The 27784-nt window shown below is 43.6% G+C and overlaps 1 protein-coding gene across 4 annotated transcripts in view; it reads left to right on the forward strand.

Moving 5' to 3' along the window:
• Positions 1 to 1118: 1118 nt before the first annotated feature.
• The window catches only part of LOC110518388 (FH1/FH2 domain-containing protein 3-like), a 252091-nt gene continuing 225425 nt past the window's right edge, over positions 1119 to 27784 (forward strand). For 2 of the 4 annotated variants that reach the window (XM_036937197.1, XM_036937203.1), the window contains exons 1-2: positions 1121 to 1883; positions 12395 to 12498. In XM_036937197.1, coding sequence (XP_036793092.1) covers positions 1719 to 1883; positions 12395 to 12498 — 269 coding nt within the window. In that variant the 5' untranslated portion in view covers positions 1121 to 1718. Of the gene's footprint in view, positions 1884 to 12394; positions 12499 to 27784 lie in introns of all 4 variants that reach the window. The other 2 variants (XM_036937193.1, XM_036937201.1) reach the window with 2 other exon arrangements.

The raw sequence follows: 27784 nt of genomic DNA on the forward strand, positions 1-27784 counted from the left end.
ATGTTTAACCTCTAGGCTATATGGTTCAACATGCAATGTCAGAGAGGTTATCAACTTCAGGTGTAAGAAACAAGCTCAGTAAAACGCATGGCCAGGTAAATGGTTTATGATTATAGATCAGTAATCGTGTTTAGGCCCAGAGTGTTTCTTTGATCATGTCTGATGGTCAGGATAAAACTCTGGCCTTAATCATGTTCCTTCCGTCTCTCATCTATAGAAAGTCAGTATTTTGATTGCTCAGCAGAATGAGAAAGGGAAGGGGGATACCTAGTCAGTTGTACAACTGAATGCATTCAACTGAAATGTGTCTTTTGCATTTAACCCAACCCCTTCTGAATCAGAGAGGTGTGGGTGGCTGCCTTAATCCACATCCACATCATCAGCACCCAGGGAACAGTGGGTTAACTGCCTTGCTCAGGGGCATTAATCCACATCCACATCATCAGCACCCAGGGAACAGTGGGTTAACTGCCTTGCTCAGGGGCATTAATCCACATCCACATCATCAGCACCCAGGGAACAATGGGTTAACTGCCTTGCTCAGGGGCATTAATCCACATCCACATCATCAACACCCAGGGAACAGTGGGTTAACTGCCTTGCTCAGGGGCAGAAGGACTTTTTTATTTTACCTTGTCAGCTCGGGGATTCGATCCAGTGATCTTTCGGTTACTGGCCCAATGCTCCTACTGTTCACTCACCTGACTACTTACCAAAGTTATAACCACCTAGTGGAATCATTTGTAATTAATACAACAAACTGTTATAAACAGAATACAACAGAATACAAACTGTTGTATTCGGGCATGTGACAAATATAATTTGATTTGATTTTGATTTGAACATGGCAACACAAAACCAGAACAAATCATCATTGTTATTAATATAATTATAGATATAGGTAACATATTATAATTTCCTTTATCCAATCAATTCATACAACAACAATCTTCCAAAGTTTCAGTATCTGTGGTCAGTAAGCTACTGTACTGTCCCCACAGGCTACAGGCCACAATGCATTGTATTTCAAGCCTCTCTTCACACGGCCACAGGAGGTCACCAACACGCATATAATGTGAAGGTCCCGTTCTGCATCGCCCTGACAGCGCTGTCTGCTGCTACTGGCCGAGTTTGCGCTGGAGGAGGGAGTCCCTATCCCTCTAACGTTACCGTCAGACGCCAAGTCTAGCAGTACCGTCTTCAGCGCAGTCTGCTGCTACTGGCCGAGTTTGCGCTGGAGGAGGGAGTCCCTATCCCACTAACGTTACCGTCAGACGCCAAGTCTAGCAGTACCGTCTTCAGCGCAGTCTGCTTCAGCACCTTGCCTGCCTGGCTGCCTGCAATGCCCTTGGATACTGCCGTCCCTCTCATCGCTACACAATTGACATTATTCTGAACGAGAGAATAATAGCTGGAAAAGTCTTCAGGACAGGGCGAAGGATACTGGATTTATATTACCGTGTGACGGCGTTCAGTGTCTTTATTTGTGTGAGCCTGTATGGGGCGAATGGAGAGGAGGGTGCATCGATAATTGAGAGAGCAGAGCAGGACTTGCTGCCTGCTGCAGAAAACCTGACGGCTCGGTGGATTTGGATTTGTTGTTGGGACCAGCAGTCCGGCGCGGGGTTGCGCGTCATATCAAAGGATTTCTCCAGACGGAGCGCTTCTACTTTTTGAAACCTGAGTTCTAAGAAAACATCTTGCATGGATACAACATCATGGCTACGTTTGTATGCAGGGTACAGTTCTTAGATGATACTGATCCATTCAACAGCACCAATTTTCCTGAGCCGACCAGACCGCCTCAGTACACTTTCAGGGAAGATATCCCCCTTATCAATCAGATTGCTGGAGTCCACAGGCTTCTCAAAGCCCCACACAAGGTATGTCAAGTGTTGTCAAGTGTTGTATGTCTTTATTAGTTCTGGCAACTGAATTCTGTTGTATGCTTTGCAATTTTTCTATCCATAGAAATTGGAGAATGTAGCCAATTTGGGTTGTATTGTCATATCAATATTGACGTCCTAGCACAGTGATGTCAATGGTAGTGACATAATAATGCAATTGTAACTGTTGCAAACTCATATCCCTAACTCAAAATTGTTAGTCAACATAGTTATTTTACTGTGTTCACTTTCACGTTTTAGGCTTTGGCACCACTGAGTCGTCAGTATGACAAAAGTTAATGACTAGAATATTTTTTTCTGAAATGGAGGACATATTGATCTCTTTCAGGACCAAATGTAACCAATCATAACCAATCAAGAGTCCAGTCAACTGTTAACAGGTTTCAGGATGGGTACTGTACTGTACATCAGTGATTTGGGTCAGCCTACACAGGATATCCATGGCTATGACTCCACACGATAGCAATGACTGCATGTAATCCACAGCTCAGTGGCATTAATACTTTCCTCTAATCAGTATGGAGAAACCATTAATGGGTGTAAAGTAAACATCCTCTTGATTGATGCTACCGGCCTGGGAGAATGAGACATCATTGGTTTGACAGTCAATTCAAACCATTTCCAAAATGTAAACAACCAATGAATACTGTGCCAGAGGACTAGTTTTATGGGCGGTGTGCGTGTGGTATTCACTGGAGTCTGGTGGAACGCTGCATGCATGGACAGCTGATGAGGACCATGCTGGAATGTATGGACAGACCTAGGCCTTGTCCCAAAGAGCATCCTTTTCCCTATATAGAGCACTTCTTTTGACAACGGCCCATAGGGTATTCAGCATTCCATAACTCAGAGGAACTAGGTCAAAAGAAGTGTACTACATACCTAGGGGATTGGCTTCCATTTGGGACACAGCCTATAGATTGGACGGGTGTGAACTAGACTGCCATGCCATGGCCTTGGTCAGGGGGACAAGCAGCTGAGACTAGTTAAATGGTATTCTCCCTAGGCAGATCGGTTGCCTTGCCTAGCCCACATTAACCATGTTCCTGCTGCCCTAGGTCTGGCATTTCTGAGACTAGTTAAATGGTGACCACAACAGTAAACCTCTGTTTAGCTGACCTGATCTCTTCACCACAACTAGGGTTGCAAAGCTACCAGTAATTCACCAACGTTATCGGAACCTTCTGTGAATGTGGTAATTAACAGAACATCTATGGCAATCTATTGTAACCTTTGTCATTTATACTTGAATAACTTAACAAAATATAGATATATATATATATATAGTATTCATTTTTATATCTGTGTCCATATTGTCCATGAGTTTCTAGTAAATAGACCATATGGTTTAAATAAAAATGGTCTAATTAAATTTTAAAAAGCATCTAATCAAGAATGGCATTATTTTCAATTAACTCTGCAACTCTTCCAACCATTGACTTTTCTCACACACCTGCCACCAGTTTAACGGCAAAACATTCACAACTAATACATGTTGACGCCATAGTCAAATAAATACAAGTGTGTAAAAACAAAAGAGGATATTTCATGCTGAAACCCTCATATTAAACACCAATGATATTCACTAAGTTGATGGTTTATTTTTAGGAGAATGTTTTACAGCTTTGTCATTGTATTTTCTGTTTTAAAATCATCTTATTAAATTATTTCATATATTTTACTTGTGAATAAGGCCGGAGAGAGGACCAGAGATAATTAGACACCTGAGATAACCTGAAGTACCCAAAAGGGCCACTAGATGTCTTGTGACAGATTACATAAAATCTTTGAACGATAGCAAAATTCTTGTAGTTTACTGGTAAACCTAGTACATTTACAGCAATATACACTCCCTTTGCAACCTAACAATGACTCTATTACCGTAGAACAGTGATTCCCAACCAGGGGTACAAGGACCATAGGCCTACTGGTAAAATACACATGAGCGGGTGCTGCAGTGGTACTCCGGGCAGAGCTAAATTCAGTTGGTGGTACAGTAACCAAAAAAAGGTTGGGAACCACTGTCGTAGAGGACTGATGCAACAACCACACAATGGCTAATGTGCCCTTTGGTGTCTAACGGGGTCGCTGAGAAAGACAATATTATTGTGCGGTTTTAGTGAAAAGACAAACAAACAAAGCAAGAAAGAAATGTAACAGTTAAACGCTAAACTATGTATGACATCTTGTCATCGTGTGGTTCTTTGCACAACTTTGACTTCCAACTCTGAATTCCGTGCTTCTATTTGGTCCTTTCAGGCCACATCCAGGGATCTATTGTTCTTACAGAATGGTATTCAGACACTGCTTGTCCTTTTGATCAACCAGTCTTTGAAAGTCTATACTCAGAATGCTTTCCGGTACCCATTCTCTCTTGTGACTCTGACATCATAGGTATAGCATCCTTGCCTTGTTTAATCATCTCCGTGTCAACTATGCTGAATCATTGGCTGGCTCTTTTGATTAGTAGACATTTTGACCTATCGTTCTCAACATAGCTCTCAAAGCTAACCTACTTTTCCATTTCAGTGTCATTTCTCATCTTCACTGGATTTACCATTGTTGTTTGGCCACTCATGCCTCATGCCTGTCTTCCTTTATCCACACATATTTCAGGAGGTGATATGTTCCTAGATATTCACTGTTATGTCTGCTTCGGCCAATAGTTGGCCTAAACCCATACCATTCTATTGCCAGTTTCGACCAGATGAAAGAAAATGGGCTCTCCTTCTCAGTACCTTGTGGTTCAGCGTTCTTTTAGAAAATCCCTAACAGTGACAAATGATGTCAACCAGATGCTTAGCTATTCTTTGTCTCTGATGATCATTCAGAGGATCCCTCCCTCTCCAGTTGAGCTACAAACCTACTTCCCAGTCCTGGTGGATTTATCTGCATCTAAACACATTGTCAGAGGGCCTCTTCCTCTAACCATGACATTTAAACAGAGTGAAGAGGAGGAGAGGCCCATTGGGTTTGGAGACAGAGGAGCTGACTCTTATGTTGAGCGTTCATCTCAGCCCCAGTTGAAAAGTCACGCAGGTCCCTAATACAAAGTTCATTTGGGATCTTTCTTCATTCTGTCAGATCAATTGTCTTTTTCACTGGGTTTGAAAAAAGCTCTGTAGATAATACGTCACGGAACCCACAGGATGCTGTGGAACACCACAGAGCCTGGTTTTCATTCTAGAACCCATTCCACTCCTCTCTGCTCTGACCAACAGGATGGGAAGGGAACTCTCTCCCTGCTGGCTCCTCTGAGGAAAAGGGCAGAGAGGGAGACTGACAAAAAGGCTGGCTCTACATGTTTGGTTTCCACACTCGATTGGTCTCCATCTCCTGCTGCACCAGCCTTAGTTTAAGCTGAAGGCAGTTCAGCAGAAGGCCTATGGGACCGCAGGGTGCCAACAAAAAGGCTCTGTGATGCCCTGCCTGTGAACTAACTGATGCACTAGCGGTTAGCTTCAACTGGCTAACCAGACAGCAGAAGCTGTAGTTGTCCATTAGAGCCCAGGCAGATACCAGAGGACTGTCTAAAAGGGGAGAACGTATCCTTTATGTCTATGTTGAAACCTGAACGTTTTCTACGCTTTGTGTTTAACATTTTCACATCCACCTGTCTTCAGTGAGTTATTGGTTGGTATTTACTTCCATAGACACCAGTAAACACACGTACAAACACATTAAGACAGAAATGCAAGTTCCCAATTGCACAGTCATACCATTGACCGCCTGTGTCTCACAGGGTTGCCTCCCCACCCCGCTACATCTGGGGATGACTGAGAGTGGGTGTACAGACTGGTATTAATAGCCCAGTGCTAACACATGGTACCAGGGGAGCCAGACAGGACAGCACACTAGCAGATGCTGCTGTTGTCCCAGACTTGCTCCCTCCCTCTCCTGCTCCTGTCAGTTCCAACCTGGCTGACTGGTGTCTCTCTGGGGAGAAGTAGTGCAGACGTCTGCCTAGAGATGATGATGCCATGGGGACCTGCCTGCCTGGTCTTTCTCATTGCTGACATTGACAATCAGCTCCATTAGGCAATGCCCTGTGAGCATTCACACACAATCAGTATCATATTCAGTTTGTGTTGGATTTACAATCTCTTTGTGCACGAGCATTGATTGCCTTATTTTACTTATACACAAAGTCTAACCTTCAAAGAGCACTCAGCATCCTCTTTGTGTAGATACCACTGAACATACTTGATCAGAGTTAGATAGAACAGAACGTACGAGGCATGGCCTGACTCAGGATTTCATCGCATAATGTATTTTGCTTTTGGACGACTAGGCAGACTGTGAATAGACAGAGTGCATTCAGTATGCTAGGGCTGTGTCCCACAATCAGCCCAACGCATCACCGGGGGCACACTGCCTGCCCTCCAGGTCACCTACAGCACCTGGTGTCACAGTCAGGCCAAGAGGATCATGAAGGACCTCAGCCACCCAAGCTACGGCCTGTTCACCCCGCTACCATCTAGAGGATCATGAAGGACCTCAGCCACCCAAGCTACGGCCTGTTCACCCCGCTACCTTCTAGAGGATCATGAAGGACTTCAGCCACCCCGCTACCATCTAGAGGATCATGAAGGACTTCAGCCACCCAAGCTACGGCCTGTTCACCCCGCTACCATCTAGAGGATCATGAAGGACCTCAGCCACCCAAGCTACGGCCTGTTCACCCCGCTACCTTCTAGAGGATCATGAAGGACTTCAGCCACCCCGCTACCATCTAGAGGATCATGAAGGACTTCAGCCACCCAAGCTACGGCCTGTTCACCCCGCTACCATCTAGAGGATCATGAAGGACCTCAGCCACCCAAGCTACGGCCTGTTCACCCCGCTACCATCTAGAGGATCATGAAGGACCTCAGCCACCCAAGCTACGGCCTGTTCACCCCGCTACCTTCTAGAGGATCATGAAGGACTTCAGCCACCCCGCTACCATCTAGAGGATCATGAAGGACTTCAGCCACCCAAGCTACGGCCTGTTCACCCCGCTACCATCTAGAGGATCATGAAGGACCTCAGCCACCCAAGCTACGGCCTGTTCACCCCGCTACCATCTAGAAGGCCGGAGACAGTACAGGTGCATCAAAGCTGGGACCGAGAGACTGAAAAACAGCTTCTATCTCCAGGCCATCAGACTGTTAAATAGTCACCACCAGCAGGCCTCCGCCCAGTACCCTGCCCTGAACTTAGTCACTGTTACTAGCTGGCTACCACCCGATACTCTACCCTGCACCTTAGAGACTGCTGCCCTATGTACAGAGTCATGGAACACTGGTCACTTTATTAATGTTTACATACTGTTTTACCCACTTTATATGTATATACTGTATTCTAGTCCAGGCTCATCCTATATAACTACTACTGTACACACCTTTTCTATTCATATACTGTCCATACTGTCTGTACACACCAAGATATACATCTTTATTTATATTCTGGATTCTGACATTGCTCTTTCTAATATTTCTGTATTTCTTAATTTTGGGGATTTGTGTGTATTGTTGTGTATCCTTAGATATTACTGCACTGTTTGAGCTAGGAACACACACATTTCACTACACCTGCAATAGCATCTGCTAAATATGTGTATGGGACCAATCAAATGTGATTTGATTTGATATGGCACCATGTTCCCTATAGTGCACTACTTTGTGCCAGAGCTCTCTTCAAAGGAAGTGCACTATAAAGGGAATAGGGTGGCATTTGGGATGCACCCTATGCCACAGTTCATCACAGATGTACTGCCCAATGAAAAGGTTCACAACAGTGAACATACTGTGCAAAAGCAATAGTTCAAAGGAACATAGTCAAGTCGCTTCTGATATTTTCCTGCCTCTCTAAAATACTCTGAGGGGTCAGGGTCAATTTATTTGGAATGCCAGAAAACATCCGCTCTGACACACCTCAACGTTATGCGAGGGCCGAGAGGAACGCAGGACCGTCAGTCTTTGAAAGATGTACACACTCTTTAACAAATTCACTTTTTTTGTGAAGATTGTCTTCCTGCTAATTATTCCAGAGAGATTCCAGGGGCTCATAATAACAAGTTCTGCTAAATGCTGCAAAATCTAGGTTTGTTCTGTGGGTGGACTGTATTACTCATTGTTATGTACAGTTGAGGTTTGGCCTGTCAGTCTCCAAGTTTCTCTGTGTTTCGGAGCATAGAGTTCTGCATTCACACAGAGCTACTGTAGCTCCTTGTTCAGGCTCATCCCTTGCATGCTCGACAGAAGATTACTGTTGTGGTCTCTCTCATGTGTATAGTGTATTTTAAAGAGCGTGCTAATTCCACTGTCTTGGGAAAGAGACCACAGACAACATATCCACCGTAGACAGAAATAAGGTTGGACCTCTGCCCAGACTTGATGTAGAGGCAGTGCCATCAAAACGTTCACTGGTTCCAACTGAAACCCTCAAGTAAAGGGCACACAAAAGTTTCCAATTGTTCATTCCCCCCACAAATAAATAGTGTTAAACATTTTTCACATGCAGCGCTGATAAGTGAGTTATTTATCAATCCCAAACATGGGGTATGTTTTCCCCTTGTCAGCCTCTACACCCACAACAACGCAGCTGCAGGAAGACATTGAGGGTGAGATGCATTTTGAATTGGAGAATTGTATGTTCTTTATTTGTAGCTGTCACTGCCTAACTGCCTGCCTCTCTGGCCGATGAACCACATTGTGGTGGTAGGGGGAGGACAGGCCTCAGTGTGGTGGTAGGGAGAGGCCTCAGTGTGGTGGTAGGGAGAGGACAGGCCTCAGTGTGGTGGTAGAGAGAGGCCAGGCCTCAGTGTGGTGGTAGGGAGAGGCCTCAGTGTGGTGATAGGGAGAGGCCAGGCCTCAGTGTGGTGGTAGGGAGAGGATAGGCCTCAGTGTGGTGGTAGGGAGAGGCCTCAGTGTGGTGGTAGGGAGAGGACAGGCCTCAGTGTGGTGGTAGAGAGAGGCCAGGCCTCAGTGTGGTGGTAGGGAGAGGCCTCAGTGTGGTGATAGGGAGAGGCCAGGCCTCAGTGGGGTGGTAGGGAGAGGCCAGGCCTCAGTGTGGTGGTAGGGAGAGGCCAGGCCTCAGTGTGGTGGTAGGGAGAGGACAGGCCTCAGTGTGGTGGTAGGGAGAGGTCAGGCCTCAGTGTGGTGGTAGGGAGAGGACAGGCCTCAGTGTGGTGGTAGGGAGAGGCCAGGCCTCAGTGTGGTGGTAGGGAGAGGATAGGCCTCAGTGTGGTGGTAGGGAGAGGCCAGGCCTCAGTGTGGTGGTAGGGAGAGGCCTCAGTGTGGTGATAGGGAGAGGCCAGGCCTCAGTGTGGTGGTAGGGAGAGGCCAGGCCTCCGTGTGGTGGTAGGGAGAGGCCAGGCCTCAGTGTGGTGGTAGGGAGAGGCCAGGCCTCAGTGTGGTGGTAGGGAGAGGACAGGCCTCAGTGTGAGACTGTGAGCAGGATTGGTGGTTACTTCTCTGGACTCTGGGACCACAGGGCCTTGTTGCTCAGGTTCAAATCCTGGGCTGGGCAGGGGACAACACATCTCCTGCCTCTGCCGTTAATCTATGAGCACTGTTCATGGATTAAGGACCGTTTCTGTGGATCACTAAGGCATTTCTGGCCTGGATACTATGGCTGTGATCTGTAATCCATCAGGTCTATTATAGCCAAAAGAGACTGTGTGTGTGTGTGTGTGTGTGTGTGTGTGTGTGTGTGTGTGTGTGTGTGTGTGTGTGTGTGTGTGTGTGTGTGTGTGTGTGTGTGTGTGTGTGTGCTTCACTAGTACGGCCTGTCTGCTCTGGCCTGACTTGCTGAGGTTTTGTGTCATAACCTCTATGTAGAGAAATGCATTTTTTGGATTCACACTAATTGCTGGTTACTGCTTTGACTGCTGCCCCATGTTTTTGTCCATTTCAGCTCCTGATACTGAGTTTACTGTGTCTTAAGAGTCTTAAGAGGAGAGGAACTCAATGTCTTTTCTGTAGTTCTATATTTCTGTATCAGTTGTATGAACAGGTGGACTCACAACGTGCTACACTGGACTGAAACAATCCCCCTGTACTGTATGTTGTTCTGTTATGTCATCCTGTCAGTCCAAGATGATATGTCTAGTGTATCTTTATAGATGATAGACCCCTGGATAGATGATATTATAATTTTTAGTCCTTTCCATGTCCTGCTTAGTTTCATGTCACACCCATTCCATCCTATAGGTCTTCAAGGCATGCCTGCTCCTCATGGACCTAAATATAGTAGGCCTAACTTTGGCCTGTACCAAACACTGTATATCCTGTCAGTGCTGAATCTGTCCTGTAATCTGCTGAAACTCTCTCTCTCTCTCAGACTTACAGTAAGAGCATCTTAAAGAAAACTTATCCCAGGCCTTGAAGTAGTCTGTTTTCCCAAAGGTAGCTCTTCACTGTGTCTGTCCACTCCTGAACAGATCAGCCTTGTGTGCTGCCTGTGATATTTCAGGTAGAACTTTGAGAAGAATGTTTCCAATAATACAATTTTTTTGTTGTTGCTTTATATCTCTTTAAAGGAAAGAGACAAGACAGTTTCAGTCAGTCAGTATGTTATCTTAGCTGACCACATGTTTTGTTCCACTTCTCCATCTTGACACAGTCCTTGGGCGCTGCAGTACAGCCAAAAACAAACACGAGTGGCTGAACAGATCAAAGCTGCTCCCCTCCCTAATGTCTTTTCCAGTTAGCAACCTCCCTTTGCCCTTTCTCCATGTTTAATTAAGTTACAGTAATTCAAGTGGAGGAAATGGAACCACATCAGAGCCGGGACAAATCACAATTGTAATTTCCAAAACAGTTAATATTGGGATTTTCACATTGGTTGTTTTTCTTCAGCGGGTAGTGGGTACCGCTCTCGATGCAGCTAGTTAGCGGCGCATATTTGACAAACTAGAACAATGATAGTTTTCTCTCTGCCTTGTGTTGTCTGTCTCTGTATAGGCCTACTACACCTGAAAACCAAACGCTGCAGGGTCAACAACAGGAGGAAAATGGATTCCTTCGCAAACAGTTTATTTACCCTCTGTAGCACACTCAGACAGCCTAGACAGCCTAGACAGCCTAGAGCAGCTCAGACTCAGACAGTCTAGACAGCCTAGAGCAGCTCAGACTCAGACACCCTAGACAGCCTAGAGAAGTTCAGACTCATACTCCCTAGACAACCTAGAGCAGCACAAACTCAGACTCCCTAGACAGCCTAGAGCAGCACAGACTCAGACTCCCTAGACAGCCTAGAGCAGCACAGACTCAGACTCCCTAGACAGTCTAGAGCAGCTCAGACTCATACTCCCTAGACAGTCTAGAGCAGCACAGACTCAGACTCCCTAGACAGTCTAGAGCAGCACAGACTCAGACTCCCTAGACAGTCTAGAGCAGCTCAGACTCATACTCCCTAGACAGTCTAGAGCAGCTCAGACTCCATAGACAGCCTAGAGCAGCACAGACTCAGACTCCCTAGACAGCCTAGAGCAGCACAGACTCAGACTCCCTAGACAGTCTAGAGCAGCTCAGACTCATACTACCTAGACAGTCTAGAGCAGCTCAGACTCATACTCCCTAGACAGTCTAGAGCAGCACAGACTCAGACTCCCTAGACAGTCTAGAGCAGCTCAGACTCATACTCCCTAGACAGTCTAGAGCAGCACAGACTCAGACTCCCTAGACAGTCTAGAGCAGCACAGACTCAGACTCCCTAGACAGTCTAGAGCAGCTCAGACTCATACTCCCTAGACAGTCTAGAGCAGCTCAGACTCCATAGACAGCCTAGAGCAGCACAGACTCAGACTCCCTAGACAGTCTAGAGCAGCTCAGACTCATACTCCCTAGACAGTCTAGAGCAGCACAGACTCAGACTCCCTAGACAGTCTAGAGCAGCACAGACTCAGACTCCCTAGACAGCCTAGAGCAGCACAGACTCAGACTCCCTAGACAGTCTAGAGCAGCACAGACTCAGACTCCATAGACAGCCTAGAGCAGCACAGACTCAGACTCCCTAGACAGCCTAGAGCAGCACAGACTCAGACTCCCTAGACAGTCTAGAGCAGCACAGACTCAGACTCCCTAGACAGTCTAGAGCAGCTCAGACTCATACTCCCTAGACAGTCTAGAGCAGCACAGACTCAGACATGTTAGCTATGGACGGCTACATCCATCCAGCCTACGTACAGACCATGTTTTGACTGAGTTCAATTTTCCTCTGGTCAGTTGGAGGGAAACCGAGCACCATGGTTTGTCCATGGATAGCTAAGTTGTGTGCTATTGGCTGGCGTTAACATTGGCCAAATCAAGGGGTTTGTCATTTGATGTTTTCCCATGTTGCCTCATAGTGGACGTACATGCAACAGTTTGATACTAGCCTTGCATTATTTAGTTGTATATGTTGTAGCTAGGTAATCTATAATAGCTATGCTGTATAATAACTTTAGTTGTATGAAGCGGGAATTATTAATGATGCAATCTTTGTCTTTATCTCCTATCTAGCTTGATGACTGTGCCCTCCAGCTCTCCCAAAATGGGAGCTACCTGGACTTGGAGTCTACCCTGGCAGAACAGAGAGATGAACTCGAGGGCTTTCAGGAGGGAGGGTAAGGCCTTTCATAACACTCTGTCTCAACAACCTATTTCAATAGCTGATCATGCCCTTATATCTCCATTTCATGAGGTCTTTCCATAATAAGAAAACAAACGTATAATCTTATAAATGATGTTTACTGAGGAATATGTACAGGATTGTAAAACTTGTACCGCCAGCACATTTATATTTGTATTGTACAGGTAAAAAAAGGTAGGTCATATTCTCTACACTTCAAAAGATCAGTCTGGGATTGAGATCAGAGTGGTGATGTTTGAAGATCAGACTCGGATTGAGTTCAGAGTGGTGCTGTTTGAAGATCAGGCTCGGATTGAGTCCAGAGTGGTGCTGTTTGAAGATCAGGCTCGGATTGAGTTCAGAGTGGTGCTGTTTGAAGATCAGGCTTGGATTGAGATCAGAGTGGTGCTGTTTGAAGATCAGGCTCGGATTGAGTTCAGAGTGGTGCTGTTTGAAGATCAGGCTTGGATTGAGTTCAGAGTGGTGCTGTTTGAAGATCAGACTCGGATTGAGTTCAGAGTGGTGCTGTTTGAAGATCAGGCTCGGATTGAGTCCAGAGTGGTGCTGTTTGAAGATCAGGCTCGGATTGAGTTCAGAGTGGTGCTGTTTGAAGATCAGGCTTGGATTGAGTTCAGAGTGGTGCTGTTTGAAGATCAGGCTCGGATTGAGTTCAGAGTGGTGCTGTTTGAAGATCAGGCTCGGATTGAGTCCAGAGTGGTGCTGTTTGAAGATCAGGCTCGGATTGAGTTCAGAGTGGTGCTGTTTGAAGATCAGGCTCGGATTGAGTCCAGAGTGGTGCTGTTTGAAGATCAGGCTCGGATTGAGTTCAGAGTGGTGCTGTTTGAAGATCAGGCTGGAATTGTGTCCAGAGTGGTGCTGTTTGAAGATCAGGCTCGGATTGAGTCCAGAGTGGTGCTGTTTGAAGATCAGGCTCGGATTGAGTTCAGAGTGGTGCTGTTTGAAGTTCAGGCTGGGTTGAGTCCAAAGTGGTTCTGATTGAAGGCACAACTAGCACTACCTTGCAGGTGCATTCATAACAAGCCAAGCTACAGTGGTCTAAGTAAGAATACCTTTTCATGTTCCTTTCTGTGGTTTCAATGAGCTGTTATGAACCATAAATATGTATTACTCAAGACTGGCTTGAAGTCTGTTGTACAGCAGTGCTGTACTGTAGTTAATACAAAGAAGATTCTGAAAATCCCCCACAGAGGGGGAGGGGGAGCGAGGGGAGGGGGGGGGGGAGAGGGGGAGGGAGGGGAGGGGGGGAGAGGGGGAGGGAGAGAAACTGTTCTGTTCAGAGGTATTCCTCCATCTCTAACTAGCAGGTCAATACAATGTCATCATTGTTTTGAGGAAGAGAAGAGAGAGAAAAAAAGGTATTTCAATCCCTTGCTTGGGGGATACCTTCCTGAAATACCTTCCTGCTCCCTATATTCCCCCAGTCTAATTTGATTTTATTACAGTGATGAGGATCACAATGACACCCATTCTCGTTCAGGTTGAATGACTGAAATAATCCCTTTTCCTGGCCTCCCCCCGTTTTAGCCAATTGAGCTGTCCCGCCCTTAAGCTGCTCTCTGTAGGCGGGGTGGAGTGTGGGGAGCGGAGGGGGTTGACGAGCTAAGATGACAGGCTTTACCTCACCTGGAGCCCAGCGCTCTCTAGTCTAGGGAATAAGGCCAATCCTGTGATTCAACTACAAGGGATTTCAACAGTAATACCAAAAGCCTTATGATTCATTTGTCAGCCAATGGAGCCTGTTGTCGACCGCCTGTTGTCGACCAACTGTTAGACTCAGACGAAACACTTCATGTATTTTGTCTCACACATCTAAGGTGGTTTGATACAGTATCAGCTGAGTGTCAACAGCCATTGGTGCAGAACATTCCATTTGTCATTCCTTCAGAGGGTTCTCAGTGATGTCTGGGTGGGTATCTTGTCATTCCTTCAGAGGGTTCTCAGTGATGTCTGGGTGGACATCTTGTCATTCCTTCAGAGGGTTCTCAGTGATGTCTGGGTGGACATCTTGTCATTCCTTCAGAGGGTTCTCAGTGATGTCTGGGTGGACATCTTGTCATTCCTTCAGAGGGTTCTCAGTGATGTCTGGGTGGACATCATGTCATTCCTTCAGAGGGTTTTCAGTGATGTCTGGGTGGACATCTTGTCATTCCTTCAGAGGGTTCTCAGTGATGTCTGGGTGGACATCTTGTCATTCCTTCAGACGGTTCTCAGTGATGTCTGGGTGGGTATCTTGTCATTCCTTCAGAGGGTTCTCAGTGATGTCTGGGTGGACATCTTGAAGGCCCTGGATGTGGGTGCCAACACTTATCGAAGTGGCAAAGTATGGATGTTATTGGTTGGTTGTTTTTCAACCCTACAATTGCCATAGAGTTTACAAGGTATTCCTCCACCCATGTCACTTAAAATACCTGGCTGACATCCCAAATGGCACCCTATTCCTTGTGTAGTACACTACATTTGACCTGAGTCTTGTTGTGAATAGGGTGCCATTTGGGATGCATCCCTGGTCTCTCTGTTTGGCAGATGAAGAGAGCAGTGATGACACCTGAACAACTTAAGCCGGCTGTACACTACACAATTTTGGCCCAGATTTGTCCGTCCCCGTCAACTTTTGGAGATCGGAGACAAAATCCCCTACTCGGGAGGCGCGGCCGTCACGATGCTTGTTTCATGTGAGCGGGTCAGAGACGCAATCTGAGGGCTACCAATCTTGTCTTTGAGCAGTCCCAGACATCCCGTTGATGTTCTTGTAGTGTGAGCTGTGCAACGACACGTTTTGAGAACGCTGATCAACAATAGCCAATGAGAGCTCGCCAGAGAAGAATTCAGTGAGATGATGACATTGTTTCACATCATCCAGAATGTGTCGACTCTCCAGCAGGAGCCATGACTACTACTAGTATGTGTTTGTACTTGCCTCAAAGCAAAAGTGTCAAATCATTACAGGTCTGAAGTTCACAAGTAATGTTATTAAATCCAAAATGTTGGCTAGATATTTACACTCTGTATGGCAAGAGTGAATGTCTGACTGAAAACGTTTCTGAGGCTGCTTTGAACCACAGCTCGTCGTTAATCACATCGTCACATCGTTGTTTTGGCGAGACAGCGTGGGATGGAGAATCCTCACCACCAGGTGTACCACATCGTTTAGTGTGCGCACCACTACGTTGGCACGACAAAAAACTACAGGGAAGACCAACGTTTAATGTGAGAGGCTCAGTGATGTTAGGATTTGCCCGTGGCAGGAAGAACATGTTCAAACATTCCTTCGTTCTTTGTGCTGTTGGACTCATAAATGAGAAGTAAATTGTATCAGTATATGTACTTATCTATCTAGTGAAGTTGGGACAACGGTCGGCTGTGAGTGAATGTATTCATGTCCTCTATGTTGTTAGTATGCAACATGATGGACTGACTGGTTTAAATGTGTATGATGTGAGAACGTATGTGTATGATGTGAGAATGTATGTGTATGATGTGAGAGTGTATGATGTGAGAATGTATGATGTGAGAATGTATGATGTGAGAATGTATGTGTATGATGTGTATGTGTATGATGTGAGAGTGTATGTGTATGATGTGAGAGTGTATGTGTATGATGTGAGAGTGTATGTGTATGATGTGAGAACGTATGTGTATGATGTGAGAATGTATGTGTATGATGTGAGAATGTATGATGTGAGAATGTATGTGTATGATGTGAGAATGTATGATGTGAGAATGTATGATGTGAGAATGTATGATGTGAGAATGTATGTGTATGATGTGTATGTGTATGATGTGAGAATGTATGATGTGAGAATGTATGTGTATGATGTGAGAATGTATGATGTGAGAGTGTATGTGTATGATGTGAGAATGTATGATGTGAGAATGTATGTGTATAATGTGTATGTGCATGATGTGAGAATGTATGTGTATGATGTGAGAATGTATGTGTATGATGTGAGATTGTATGATGTGAGAATGTATGTGTATGATGTGAGAATGTATGATGTGAGATTGTATGTGTATGATGTGAGAGTGTATGTGTATGATGTGAGAATGTATGTGTATGATGTGAGAGTGTATGTGTATGATGTGAGAGTGTATGTGTATGATGTGAGAATGTATGTGTATGATGTGAGAATGTATGTGTATGATGTGAGAATGTATGTGTATGATGTGAGAGTGTATGTGTATGATGTGAGAGTGTATGTGTATGATGTGAGAGTGTATGTGTATGATGTGAGAGTGTATGTGTATGATGTGAGAATGTATGATGTGAGAATGTATGTGTATGATGTGAGAATGTATGATGTGAGAATGTATGTGTATGATGTGAGAGTGTATGTGTATGATGTGAGAGTGTATGTGTATGATGTGAGAGTGTATGTGTATGATGTGAGAGTGTATGTGTATGATGTGAGAGTGTATGTGTATGATGTGAGAGTGTATGTGTATGATGTGAGAATGTATGATGTGAGAATGTATGTGTATGATGTGAGAGTGTATGTGTATGATGTGAGAGTGTATGTGTATGATGTGAGAGTGTATGTGTATGATGTGAGAGTGTATGTGTATGATGTGAGAATGTATGATGTGAGAATGTATGTGTATGATGTGAGAATGTATGTGTATGATGTGAGAATGTATGATGTGAGAGTGTATGTGTATGATGTGAGAATGTATGATGTGAGAGTGTATGTGTATGATGTGAGAATGTATGATGTGAGAGTGTATGTGTATGATGTGAGAGTGTATGTGTATGATGTGAGAATGTATGTGTATGATGTGAGAGTGTATGTGTATGATGTGAGAGTGTATGTGTATGATGTGAGAGTGTATGTGTATGATGTGAGAGTGTATGTGTATGATGTGAGAGTGTATGTGTATGATGTGAGAATGTATGTGTATGATGTGAGAATGTATGATGTGAGATTGTATGTGTATGATGTGAGAGTGTATGTGTATGATGTGAGAGTGTATGTGTATGATGTGAGAATGTATGTGTATGATGTGAGAGTGTATGTGTATGATGTGAGAATGTATGTGTATGATGTGAGAGTGTATGTGTATGATGTGAGAATGTATGTGTATGATGTGAGAATGTATGTGTATGATGTGAGAGTGTATGTGTATGATGTGAGAATGTATGTGTATGATGTGAGAGTGTATGTGTATGATGTGAGAGTGTATGTGTATGATGTGAGAATGTATGATGTGAGAATGTATGTGTATGATGTGAGAGTGTATGTGTATGATATGAGAGTGTATGTGTATGATGTGAGAGTGTATGTGTATGATGTGAGAGTGTATGATGTGAGAATGTATGTGTATGATGTGAGAGTGTATGTGTATGATGTGAGAGTGTATGATGTGAGAATGTATGTGTATGATGTGAGAGTGTATGTGTATGATGTGAGAGTGTATGATGTGAGAATGTATGTGTATGATGTGAGAGTGTATGTGTATGATGTGAGAGTGTATGTGTATGATATGAGAGTGTATGATGTGAGAGTGTATGTGATTGTTTTAATGGAAGGTGATAACAAAAAAAGTTTGAGCTAAAGTTTTATTCTATTCTATTCAATTTGAAAAGTTGTGTAGTGTACACCCGGCTTTAAGAACAGTGGACACTGGGCATGAAGGATCATGGGTAATCACCTCCTCACCTCAGGATTAGTTGTACTTCCAGCGTTCTTGATAACGAAGCCCTCACTTAGATTTTTTTTGTATTTAGTATTTCTTAGGATCCCAATTACTGCCAAGGCAGCAGCTACTCTTCCTGGGGTTCAAACAGGGTTCAAACGGTTACGTCACAACAAAACACAACTACAGCCTACATCATCACTAACACAATACATCACACAATACATTATTACATCATTACTCTATTATTACATCACAACAAAACACAACTACAGCCTACATCATCACTCACACAATACATCACACAATACATTATTACATCATTACTCTATTATTACATCACAACAAAACACAACTACAGCCTACATCATCACTAACACAATACATCACACAATACATTATTACATCATTACTCTATTATTACATCACAACAAAACACAACTACAGCCTACATCATCACTCACACAATACATCACACAATACATTATTACATCATTACTCTATTATTACATCACAACAAAACACAACTACAGCCTACATCATCACTAACACAATACATCACACAATACATTATTACATCATTACTCTATTATTACATCACAACAAAACACAACTACAGCCTACATCATCACTCACACAATACATCACACAATACATTATTACATCATTACTCTATTATTACATCACAACAAAACACAACTACAGCCTACATCATTACTAACCCAATACATCACACAATACATTATTACATCATTACTCTATTATTACATCATTACAAAACACAACTACAGCCTACATCATCACTAACACAATACATCACACAATACATTATTACATCATTACTCTATTATTACATCACAACAAAACACAACTACAGCCTACATCATCACTAACACAATACATCACACAATACATTATTACATCATTACTCTATTATTACATCACAACAAAACACAACTACAGCCTACATCATCACTAACACAATACATCACACAATACATTATTACATCATTACTCTATTATTACATCACAACAAAACACAACTACAGCCTACATCATCACTAACACAATACATCACACAATACATTATTACATCATTACTCTATTATTACATCATAACAAAACACAACTACAGCCTACATCATCACTCACACAATACATCACACAATACATTATTACATCATTACTCTATTATTACATCACAACAAAACGCAACTACAGCCTACATCATCACTAACACAATACATCACACAATACATTATTACATCATTACTCTATTATTACATCATAACAAAACACAACTACAGCCTACATCATCACTCACACAATACATCACACAATACATTATTACATCATTACTCTATTATTACATCACAACAAAACACAACTACAGCCTACATCATCACTAACACAATACATCACACAATACATTATTACATCATTACTCTATTATTACATCACAACAAAACACAACTACAGCCTACATCATCACTAACACAATACATCACACAAAACATTATTACATCATTACTCTATTATTACGTCACAACAAAACACAACTACAGCCTACATCATCACTAACACAATACATCACACAATACATTATTACATCATTACTCTATTATTACATCATAACAAAACACAACTACAGCCTACATCATCACTAACACAATACATCACACAATACATTATTACATCATTACTCTATTATTACATCACAACAAAACACAACTACAGCCTACATCATCACTAACACAATACATCACACAATACATTATTACATCATTACTCTATTATTACATCATAACAAAACACAACTACAGCCTACATCATCACTAACACAATACATCACACAAAACATTATTACATCATTACTCTATTATTACATCACAACAAAACACTACTACAGCCTACATCATCACTAACACAATACATCACACAATACATTATTACATCATTACTCTATTATTACATCACAACAAAACACAACTACAGCCTTCATCATCAATAGCACAATACATTATTACATCATTACTCTATTACATCACAACAAAACATAACTACAGCCTACATCATCACTAACACAATACATCACACAATACATTATTACATCATTACTCTATTATTACATCATTACAAAACACAACTACAGCCTTCATCACTAACACAATACATCACACAATACATTATTACATCATTACTCTATTATTACATCACAACAAAACACAACTACAGCCTACATCATCACTAACACAATACATCACACAATACATTATTACATCATTACTCTATTATTACATCACAACAAAACACAACTACAGCCTACATCATCACTAACACAATACATCACACAATACATTATTACATCATTACTCTATTATTACATCACAACAAAACACAACTACAGCCTACATCATCACTCACACAATACATTATTACATCATTACTCTATTATTACACGTTTACAATATAATATCCAATGTACAGTATCAAATCCAATCTGTATTTGTAAATAGCCCAGTATTTTATCTCAAAGTTATTTATCTTCAAAAACATGTACTGTATTTTGACAGCACAAGGGTTGAATGAACAGGGCTTTGCATTTGAGATCATCCTGCTCAAGTTCAGCCGAATAATGATTCCTATCCTATATACACATAAATGTGTGGCTTGAATCTGTCTTTATAATATGAAAGTACAGTATTTATTTGAGTACAGTGTCCACCTCCATGTTCTTTTATTCAGTCCATCTGGGTTTACCTGCTCAGCTCAACCCTGCACTGTGTTGATATGACATCCATGTTCCGCACAGCTCTCAGTCGATGTGAGACCAACCCACAGTTGGCATGAGACTTCCTGGTCGGCCAGACCACAAGCATCTATGGATGTATTTGTGTTCATAGGCTGTTCACTGGGCTCGGTGTTTCCATTGGACCCGAGACACTACTCTCATTTCCCAGTTTCATCAAAAGTCATTGGGAGGCTTATTGAAGTCAAGAGAGAGCCTTGTGAGGTTAAAGTGGTCTGCTTCTTCTCTCGTCAAAGGGGGAGGCTGCCAGGGGCATCGCCGTGCCAACTGTCTCTGTCTGGTATGGATGTGTGTCATTAAACCTACACAGTGTGTCTGAGAAGGCCGGGGGGTGTAGAGGGGGATTGAGGGGGTTTAGGGGAAGGCGGCCTGGTATTATTTGTAATAGCAGGGTAATTCTGCCTGCTGGCTTTTTATGGAGTGGATGTGACCAAGTTCACAACCCCCCTGCTGTGCACTGCTGTTGATTCTTTATGATTATTCGGCTTGTAAAAAGGCCTGATGAGGTATTTCACCTTCACTTGTTCCATTTGGGTTTATTTTCGTTCTCAGTGTTTTTGCAGTATGGGATATTTCAGCAACTCAACTTCAACTTTGTAATATATTATTAATTCCCTACGTAGAAAGAAATCTGTATTTTACCCGGAGTTTGTTGCTGTTTACACATTCCAGCTGCTGTTATAGTAATATGTCTGCATCCAAAATGGTTCCCTATTACGTAATTAGTGCAACACTTTGACTAGGGCCTATAGGGCTCTGGACTGAATTGTGCACTAAACAAGGAATATAGTGCCATTTGGGATGCAGGCATGCTTTCAAAACCCCAGTCAAAGTACTGCTGTAGTTGAGCTTACTGCCTTGGTCTAAATGTCTGGCCACTGTGCTATCCTGGAGGTTAGAACAGCAACAGACCTGAGACTGGCCACTGTGTTATACTGGAGGTTAGAACAGCAACAGACCTGAGACTGGCCGCTGTGCTATCCTGGAGGTTAGAACAGCAACAGACCTGAGACTGGCCACTGTGTTATACTGGAGGTTAGAACAGCAACAGACCTGAGACTGGCCGCTGTGCTATCCTGGAGGTTAGAACAGCAACAGACCTGAGACTGGCCACTGTGCTATACTGGAGGTTAGAACAGCAACAGACCTGAGACTGGCCACTGTGCTATACTGGAGGTTAGAACAGCAACAGACCTGAGACTGGCCACTGTGCTATACTGGAGGTTAGAACAGCAACAAACCTGAGACTGGCCACTGTGCTATACTGGAGGTTAGAACAGCAACAGACCTGAGACTGGCCACTGTGTTATACTGGAGGTTAGAACAGCATCAGACCTGAGACTGGCCACTATGCTATACTGGAGGTTAGAACAGCAACAGACCTGAGACTGGCCACTGTGCTATACTGGAGGTTAGAACAGCAACAGACCTGAGACTGGCCACTGTGCTATACTGGAGGTTAGAACAGCAACAGACCTGAGACTGGCCACTGTGCTATACTGGAGGTTAGAACAGCAACAGACCTGAGACTGGCCACTGTGGTATACTGGAGGTTAGAACAGCAACAGACCTGAGACTGGCCACTGTGCTATACTGGAGGTTAGAACAGCAACACTTCTCCAGGTTCAACATGTATATCTCATTCTGAAGGAGAAAGTCCCTCTGTCTACCATAGAGGTTCTAACAATAGAGGTTACCAGTGGTGTGAAGTACTTAAGTACAAATAGTTTTAATTAGTGTTTTGGGGTATTTGTACTTTACTCTAATATTGATCTTTTTGACAACTTTTACTTTTACTTCTACTTCTCTACATTCCTAAAGAAAATTATGTACTTTTTACTCCATACATTTTCCCTGACACCTAAAAGTACTCGTTACGTTTTGAATGCCTAGCAGGACAGGAAAATTGTCTAATTCATACACTTATCAAGAGAACATCCCCAGTCATCCCTACTGCCTCTGATCTGGCGGACTCACTAAACACATACTTCGTGTGTAAACAAAAAAAACAAGAAAACTATGCTGTCTGGTTTGCTTTATATGAGGAATTGTAGAGTAGTTACTTCTACTTTTGATACTTAAGTATATTTTAACAATGACATTTTCTTTTGATACTTAAGTATATTTAAAACCAAATACTTTTAGACTTTTACTCAAGTAGTATTTTACTAGGTGTCTTTCATTTCATTTTCTATTAAGGTATTTTTACTTTTACTCAAGTTTGACAATTGGATACTTTTTCCACCTCTGGAGGTTCCAGGTTATAAGCAACATTCCAGAGCCACCTGTGTCATGCCTAGTGTCTTTCCAACCTGATGAAAGTATGACCCTCTGACAGACAGAGTGTTTAAAAAGCCTGGAGATATCCATGTCACAGGAGCTTAGGGGCTATAATCACTTCCACACCCTGAGTTGTGGAGGGCTGGAGGCCGGCTGGATGGAACCATGGAACTACCCAGTGGGATTATGACTCCCAATCCTCGGCACCATCTCTAACCCTGCTCTCTCTGCTGTAATCTCAGTTAGTGATTGTAATTGACTGTGGCACCTGGCCATAATGTGGTGTGAGAGATGCTGAGGTCCCGGGAATATTTGTGCAGATTACATGGATGGAGAAGTGGGAGCCTGACTGAGGTACAGATTACATGGATGGAGAAGTGGGAGCCTGACTGAGGTACAGATTACATGGATGGAGAAGTGGGAGCCTGATTGAGGTAATGATTACATGGATAGAGGAGTGAGAGCCTGACTGAGGTACAGATTACATGGATAGAGCAGTGGGAGCCTGACTGAGGTAATGATTACATGGGTAGAACAGTGGGAGCCTGACTGAGGTAATGATTACATGGGTAGAACAGTGGGAGCCTGACTGAGGTAATGATTACATGGGTAGAGCGGTGGGAGCCTGACTGAGGTAATGGTTACATGGATAGAGCAGTGGGAGCCTGACTGAGGTAATGATTACATGGATAGAGCAGTGGGAGCCTGACTGAGGTAATGATTACATGGATAGAGCAGTGGGAACCTGACTGAGGTAATGATTACATGGATAGAGCAGTGGGAGCCTGACTGAGGTACAGATTACATGGATAGAGCAGTGGGAGCCTGACTGAGGTAATGATTACATGGATAGAGCAGTGGGAGCCTGACTAAGGTAATGGTTACATGGATAGAGCAGTGGGAGCCTGACTAAACCTTCCTGGGGAGTGTCTGTCTGATGTTTTGCGAATAGGGCCATATGGAATTCTGGGTGGAATTCTGGGAACATTTAGGCGTTGGCCCTGGTGTTGTTTTTACGTGGGTGTGTGACAGTGATTGACACCTGATTAGTAAATGTGTAAATCCTCAAGAACTTATTTTACTGGTTTGACACAGAAAGATCACACAAGGTGCTGTTATTGAGCACGTAATAGATTCAACATGTGAAATGCATTAGAAAATACGTTTTTTTCTCTTATGTTATGTAGTCTAGCTAGCTGCTATAAGCACACATAAAGCTCACACTTTTTAACATTCCGATCCTGGCTTCAAGGCAAATGTTTAGAAGCCAGAAATGTTTTTTTTCACGTTGTTGGTGTGTTTGTTAACTTTTTGACAGCCAGTTAGAAGTCAGCTGTGTTAAACCTCCAGGAGTCCCAGCCCCGTTGAAGGCCTCAGATACACTGTTTCCCATCAGATCCAGTCATCCCTCAGAGGACGGATCATTTTCATTCGTTTCATTTTTTTCTGACCTACTTGGCCGTACTTCCATAGACACCCAGCTCTCCAGATCCAAAACGTTCAGAAAGAACCAGAGGAATTTTGAAACTAGGGAAAAAATGTCAAGTAGATCTTTAACTTACTATAAGGAAAATAAAACCTCATTAAAATCCCTGAGGTGTTTGCAGAGCAGAATAGTGATCTTAGCAGTGGTTTTGTGTGTGTGTGTGTATGCGCCCGGGCGTGTGTGTGTGTGTTCGTGTGTAACGCAATGACCAGGCCTAGCCAATGGTTAGCAGAGAGCTGACTTGGCAAACATGTTCGCAGACCAGACTAGAATATGACCTCTGGGGTTGTAGTAGAGAGTCAGACCAGACTAGAATATGACCTCTGGGGTTGTAGCAGAGAGACAGACCAGACTAGAATATGACCTCTGGGGTTGTAGTAGAGAGTCAGACCAGACTAGAATATGACCTCTGGGGTTGTAGTAGAGAGACAGACCAGACTAGAATATGACCTCTGGGGTTGTAGTAGAGAGACAGACCAGACTAGAATATGACCTCTGGGGTTGTTGATGAGAGACAGACCAGACTAGAATATGACCTCTGGGGTTGTAATAGAGAGACAGACCAGACAAGAATATGACCTCTGGTGTTGTTGATGAGAGACAGACCAGACTAGAATATGACCTCTGGGGTTGTAGTAGAGAGACAGACCAGACTAGAATATGACCTCTGGGATTGTAGTAGAGAGTCAGACCAGACTAGAATATGACCTCTGGGGTTGTAGTAGAGAGACAGACCAGACTAGAATATGACCTCTGGGGTTGTAGTAGAGAGACAGACCAGACTAGAATATGACATCTGGGGTTGTAGTAGAGAGACAGACCAGACTAGAATATGACCTCTGGGGTTGTAGTAGAGAGACAGACCAGACTAGAATATGACCTCTGGGGATGTAGCAGAGAGACAGAATAGACTAGAATATGACCTCTGGGGTTGTAGTAGAGAGACAGACCAGACTAGAATATGACCTCTGGGGTTGTAGCAGAGAGACAGACCAGACTAGAATATGACCTCTGGGGTTGTAGTAGAGAGACAGACCAGACTAGAATATGACCTCTGGGGTTGTAATAGAGAGACAGACCAGACTAGAATATGACCTCTGGGGTTGTAGTAGAGAGACAGACCAGACTAGAATATGACCTCTGGGATTGTAGTAGAGAGACAGACCAGACTAGAATATGACCTCTGGGGTTGTAATAGAGAGACAGACCAGACTAGAATATGACCTCTGGGGTTGTAGTAGAGAGACAGACCAGACTAGAATATGACCTCTGGGGTTGTTGATGAGAGACAGACCAGACTAGAATATGACCTCTGGGGTTGTAGCAGAGAGACAGACCAGACTAGAATATGACCTCTGGGGTTGTAGTAGAGAGACAGACCAGACTAGAATATGACCTCTGGGGTTGTAATAGAGAGACAGACCAGACTAGAATATGACCTCTGGCGTTGTTGATGAGAGACAGACCAGACTAGAATATGACCTCTGGGGTTGTAGTAGAGAGACAGACCAGACTAGAATATGACCTCTGGGGTTGTAGTCGAGAGACAGACCAGACTAGAATATGACCTCTGGGGTTGTAGTAGAGAGTCAGACCAGACTAGAATATAACCTCTTGGGTTGTAGTAGAGAGACAGACCAGACTAGAATATGACCTCTGGGGTTGTTGATGAGAGACAGACCAGACTAGAATAGGACCTCTGGGGTTGTAGTAGAGAGACAGACCAGACTAGAATATGACCTCTGGGGTTGTAACAGAGAGACAGACCAGACTAGAATATGACCTCTGGGGTTGTAGCAGAGAGACAGACCAGACTAGAATATGACCTCTGTGGTTGTAGTAGAGAGACAGACCAGACTAGAATATGACCTCTGTGGTTGTAGTAGAGAGACAGACCAGACTAGAATATGACCTCTGGGGTTGTAGTAGAGAGACAGACCAGACTAGAATATGACCTCTGGGGTTGTAGCAGAGAGACAGACCAGACTAGAATATGACCTCTGGGGTTGTAGTAGAGAGACAGACCAGACTAGAATATGACCTCTGGGGTTGTAGTAGAGAGACAGACCAGACTAGAATATGACCTCTGGGGTTGTAGCAGAGAGACAGACCAGACTAGAATATGACCTCTGGGGTTGTAGTAGAGAGACAGACCAGACTAGAATATGACCTCTGGGGTTGTTGATGAGAGACAGACCAGACTAGAATATGACCTCTGGGGTTGTAGTAGAGAGACAGACCAGACTAGAATATGACCTCTGGGGTTGTAGTAGAGAGACAGACCAGACTAGAATATGACCTCTGGGGTTGTAGTAGAGAGTCAGACCAGACTAGAATATAACCTCTGGGGTTGTAGTAGAGAGACAGACCAGACTAGAATATGACCTCTGGGGTTGTTGATGAGAGACAGACCAGACTAGAATATGACCTCTGGGGTTGTAGCAGAGAGACAGACCAGACTAGAATATGACCTCTGGGGTTGTAGCAGAGAGACAGACCAGACTAGAATATGACCTCTGGGGTTGTAGTAGAGAGACAGACCAGACTAGAATATGACCTCTGGGGTTGTAGCAGAGAGACAGACCAGACTAGAATATGACCTCTGGGGTTGTAGTAGAGAGACAGACCAGACTAGAATATGACCTCTGGGGTTGTAGTAGAGAGACAGACCAGACTAGAATATGACCTCTGGGGTTGTAGCAGAGAGACAGACCAGACTAGAATATGACCTCTGGGGTTGTAGTAGAGAGACAGACCAGACTAGAATATGACCTCTGAGGTTGTTGATGAGAGACAGACCAGACTAGAATATGACCTCTGGGGTTGTAGTAGAGAGACAGACCAGACTAGAATATGACCTCTGGGATTGTAGTAGAGAGACAGACCAGACTAGAATATGACCTCTGGGGTTGTTGATGAGAGACAGACCAGACTAGAATATGACCTCTGGGGTTGTAGCAGAGAGACAGACCAGACTAGAATATGACCTCTGGGGTTGTTGATGAGAGACAGACCAGACTAGAATATGACCTCTGGGGTTGTAGCAGAGAGACA

The sequence above is a fragment of the Oncorhynchus mykiss genome, chromosome 2, assembly GCF_013265735.2.
Source record: "Oncorhynchus mykiss isolate Arlee chromosome 2, USDA_OmykA_1.1, whole genome shotgun sequence".
Classification (NCBI taxonomy): Eukaryota; Metazoa; Chordata; class Actinopteri; order Salmoniformes; family Salmonidae; genus Oncorhynchus; species Oncorhynchus mykiss.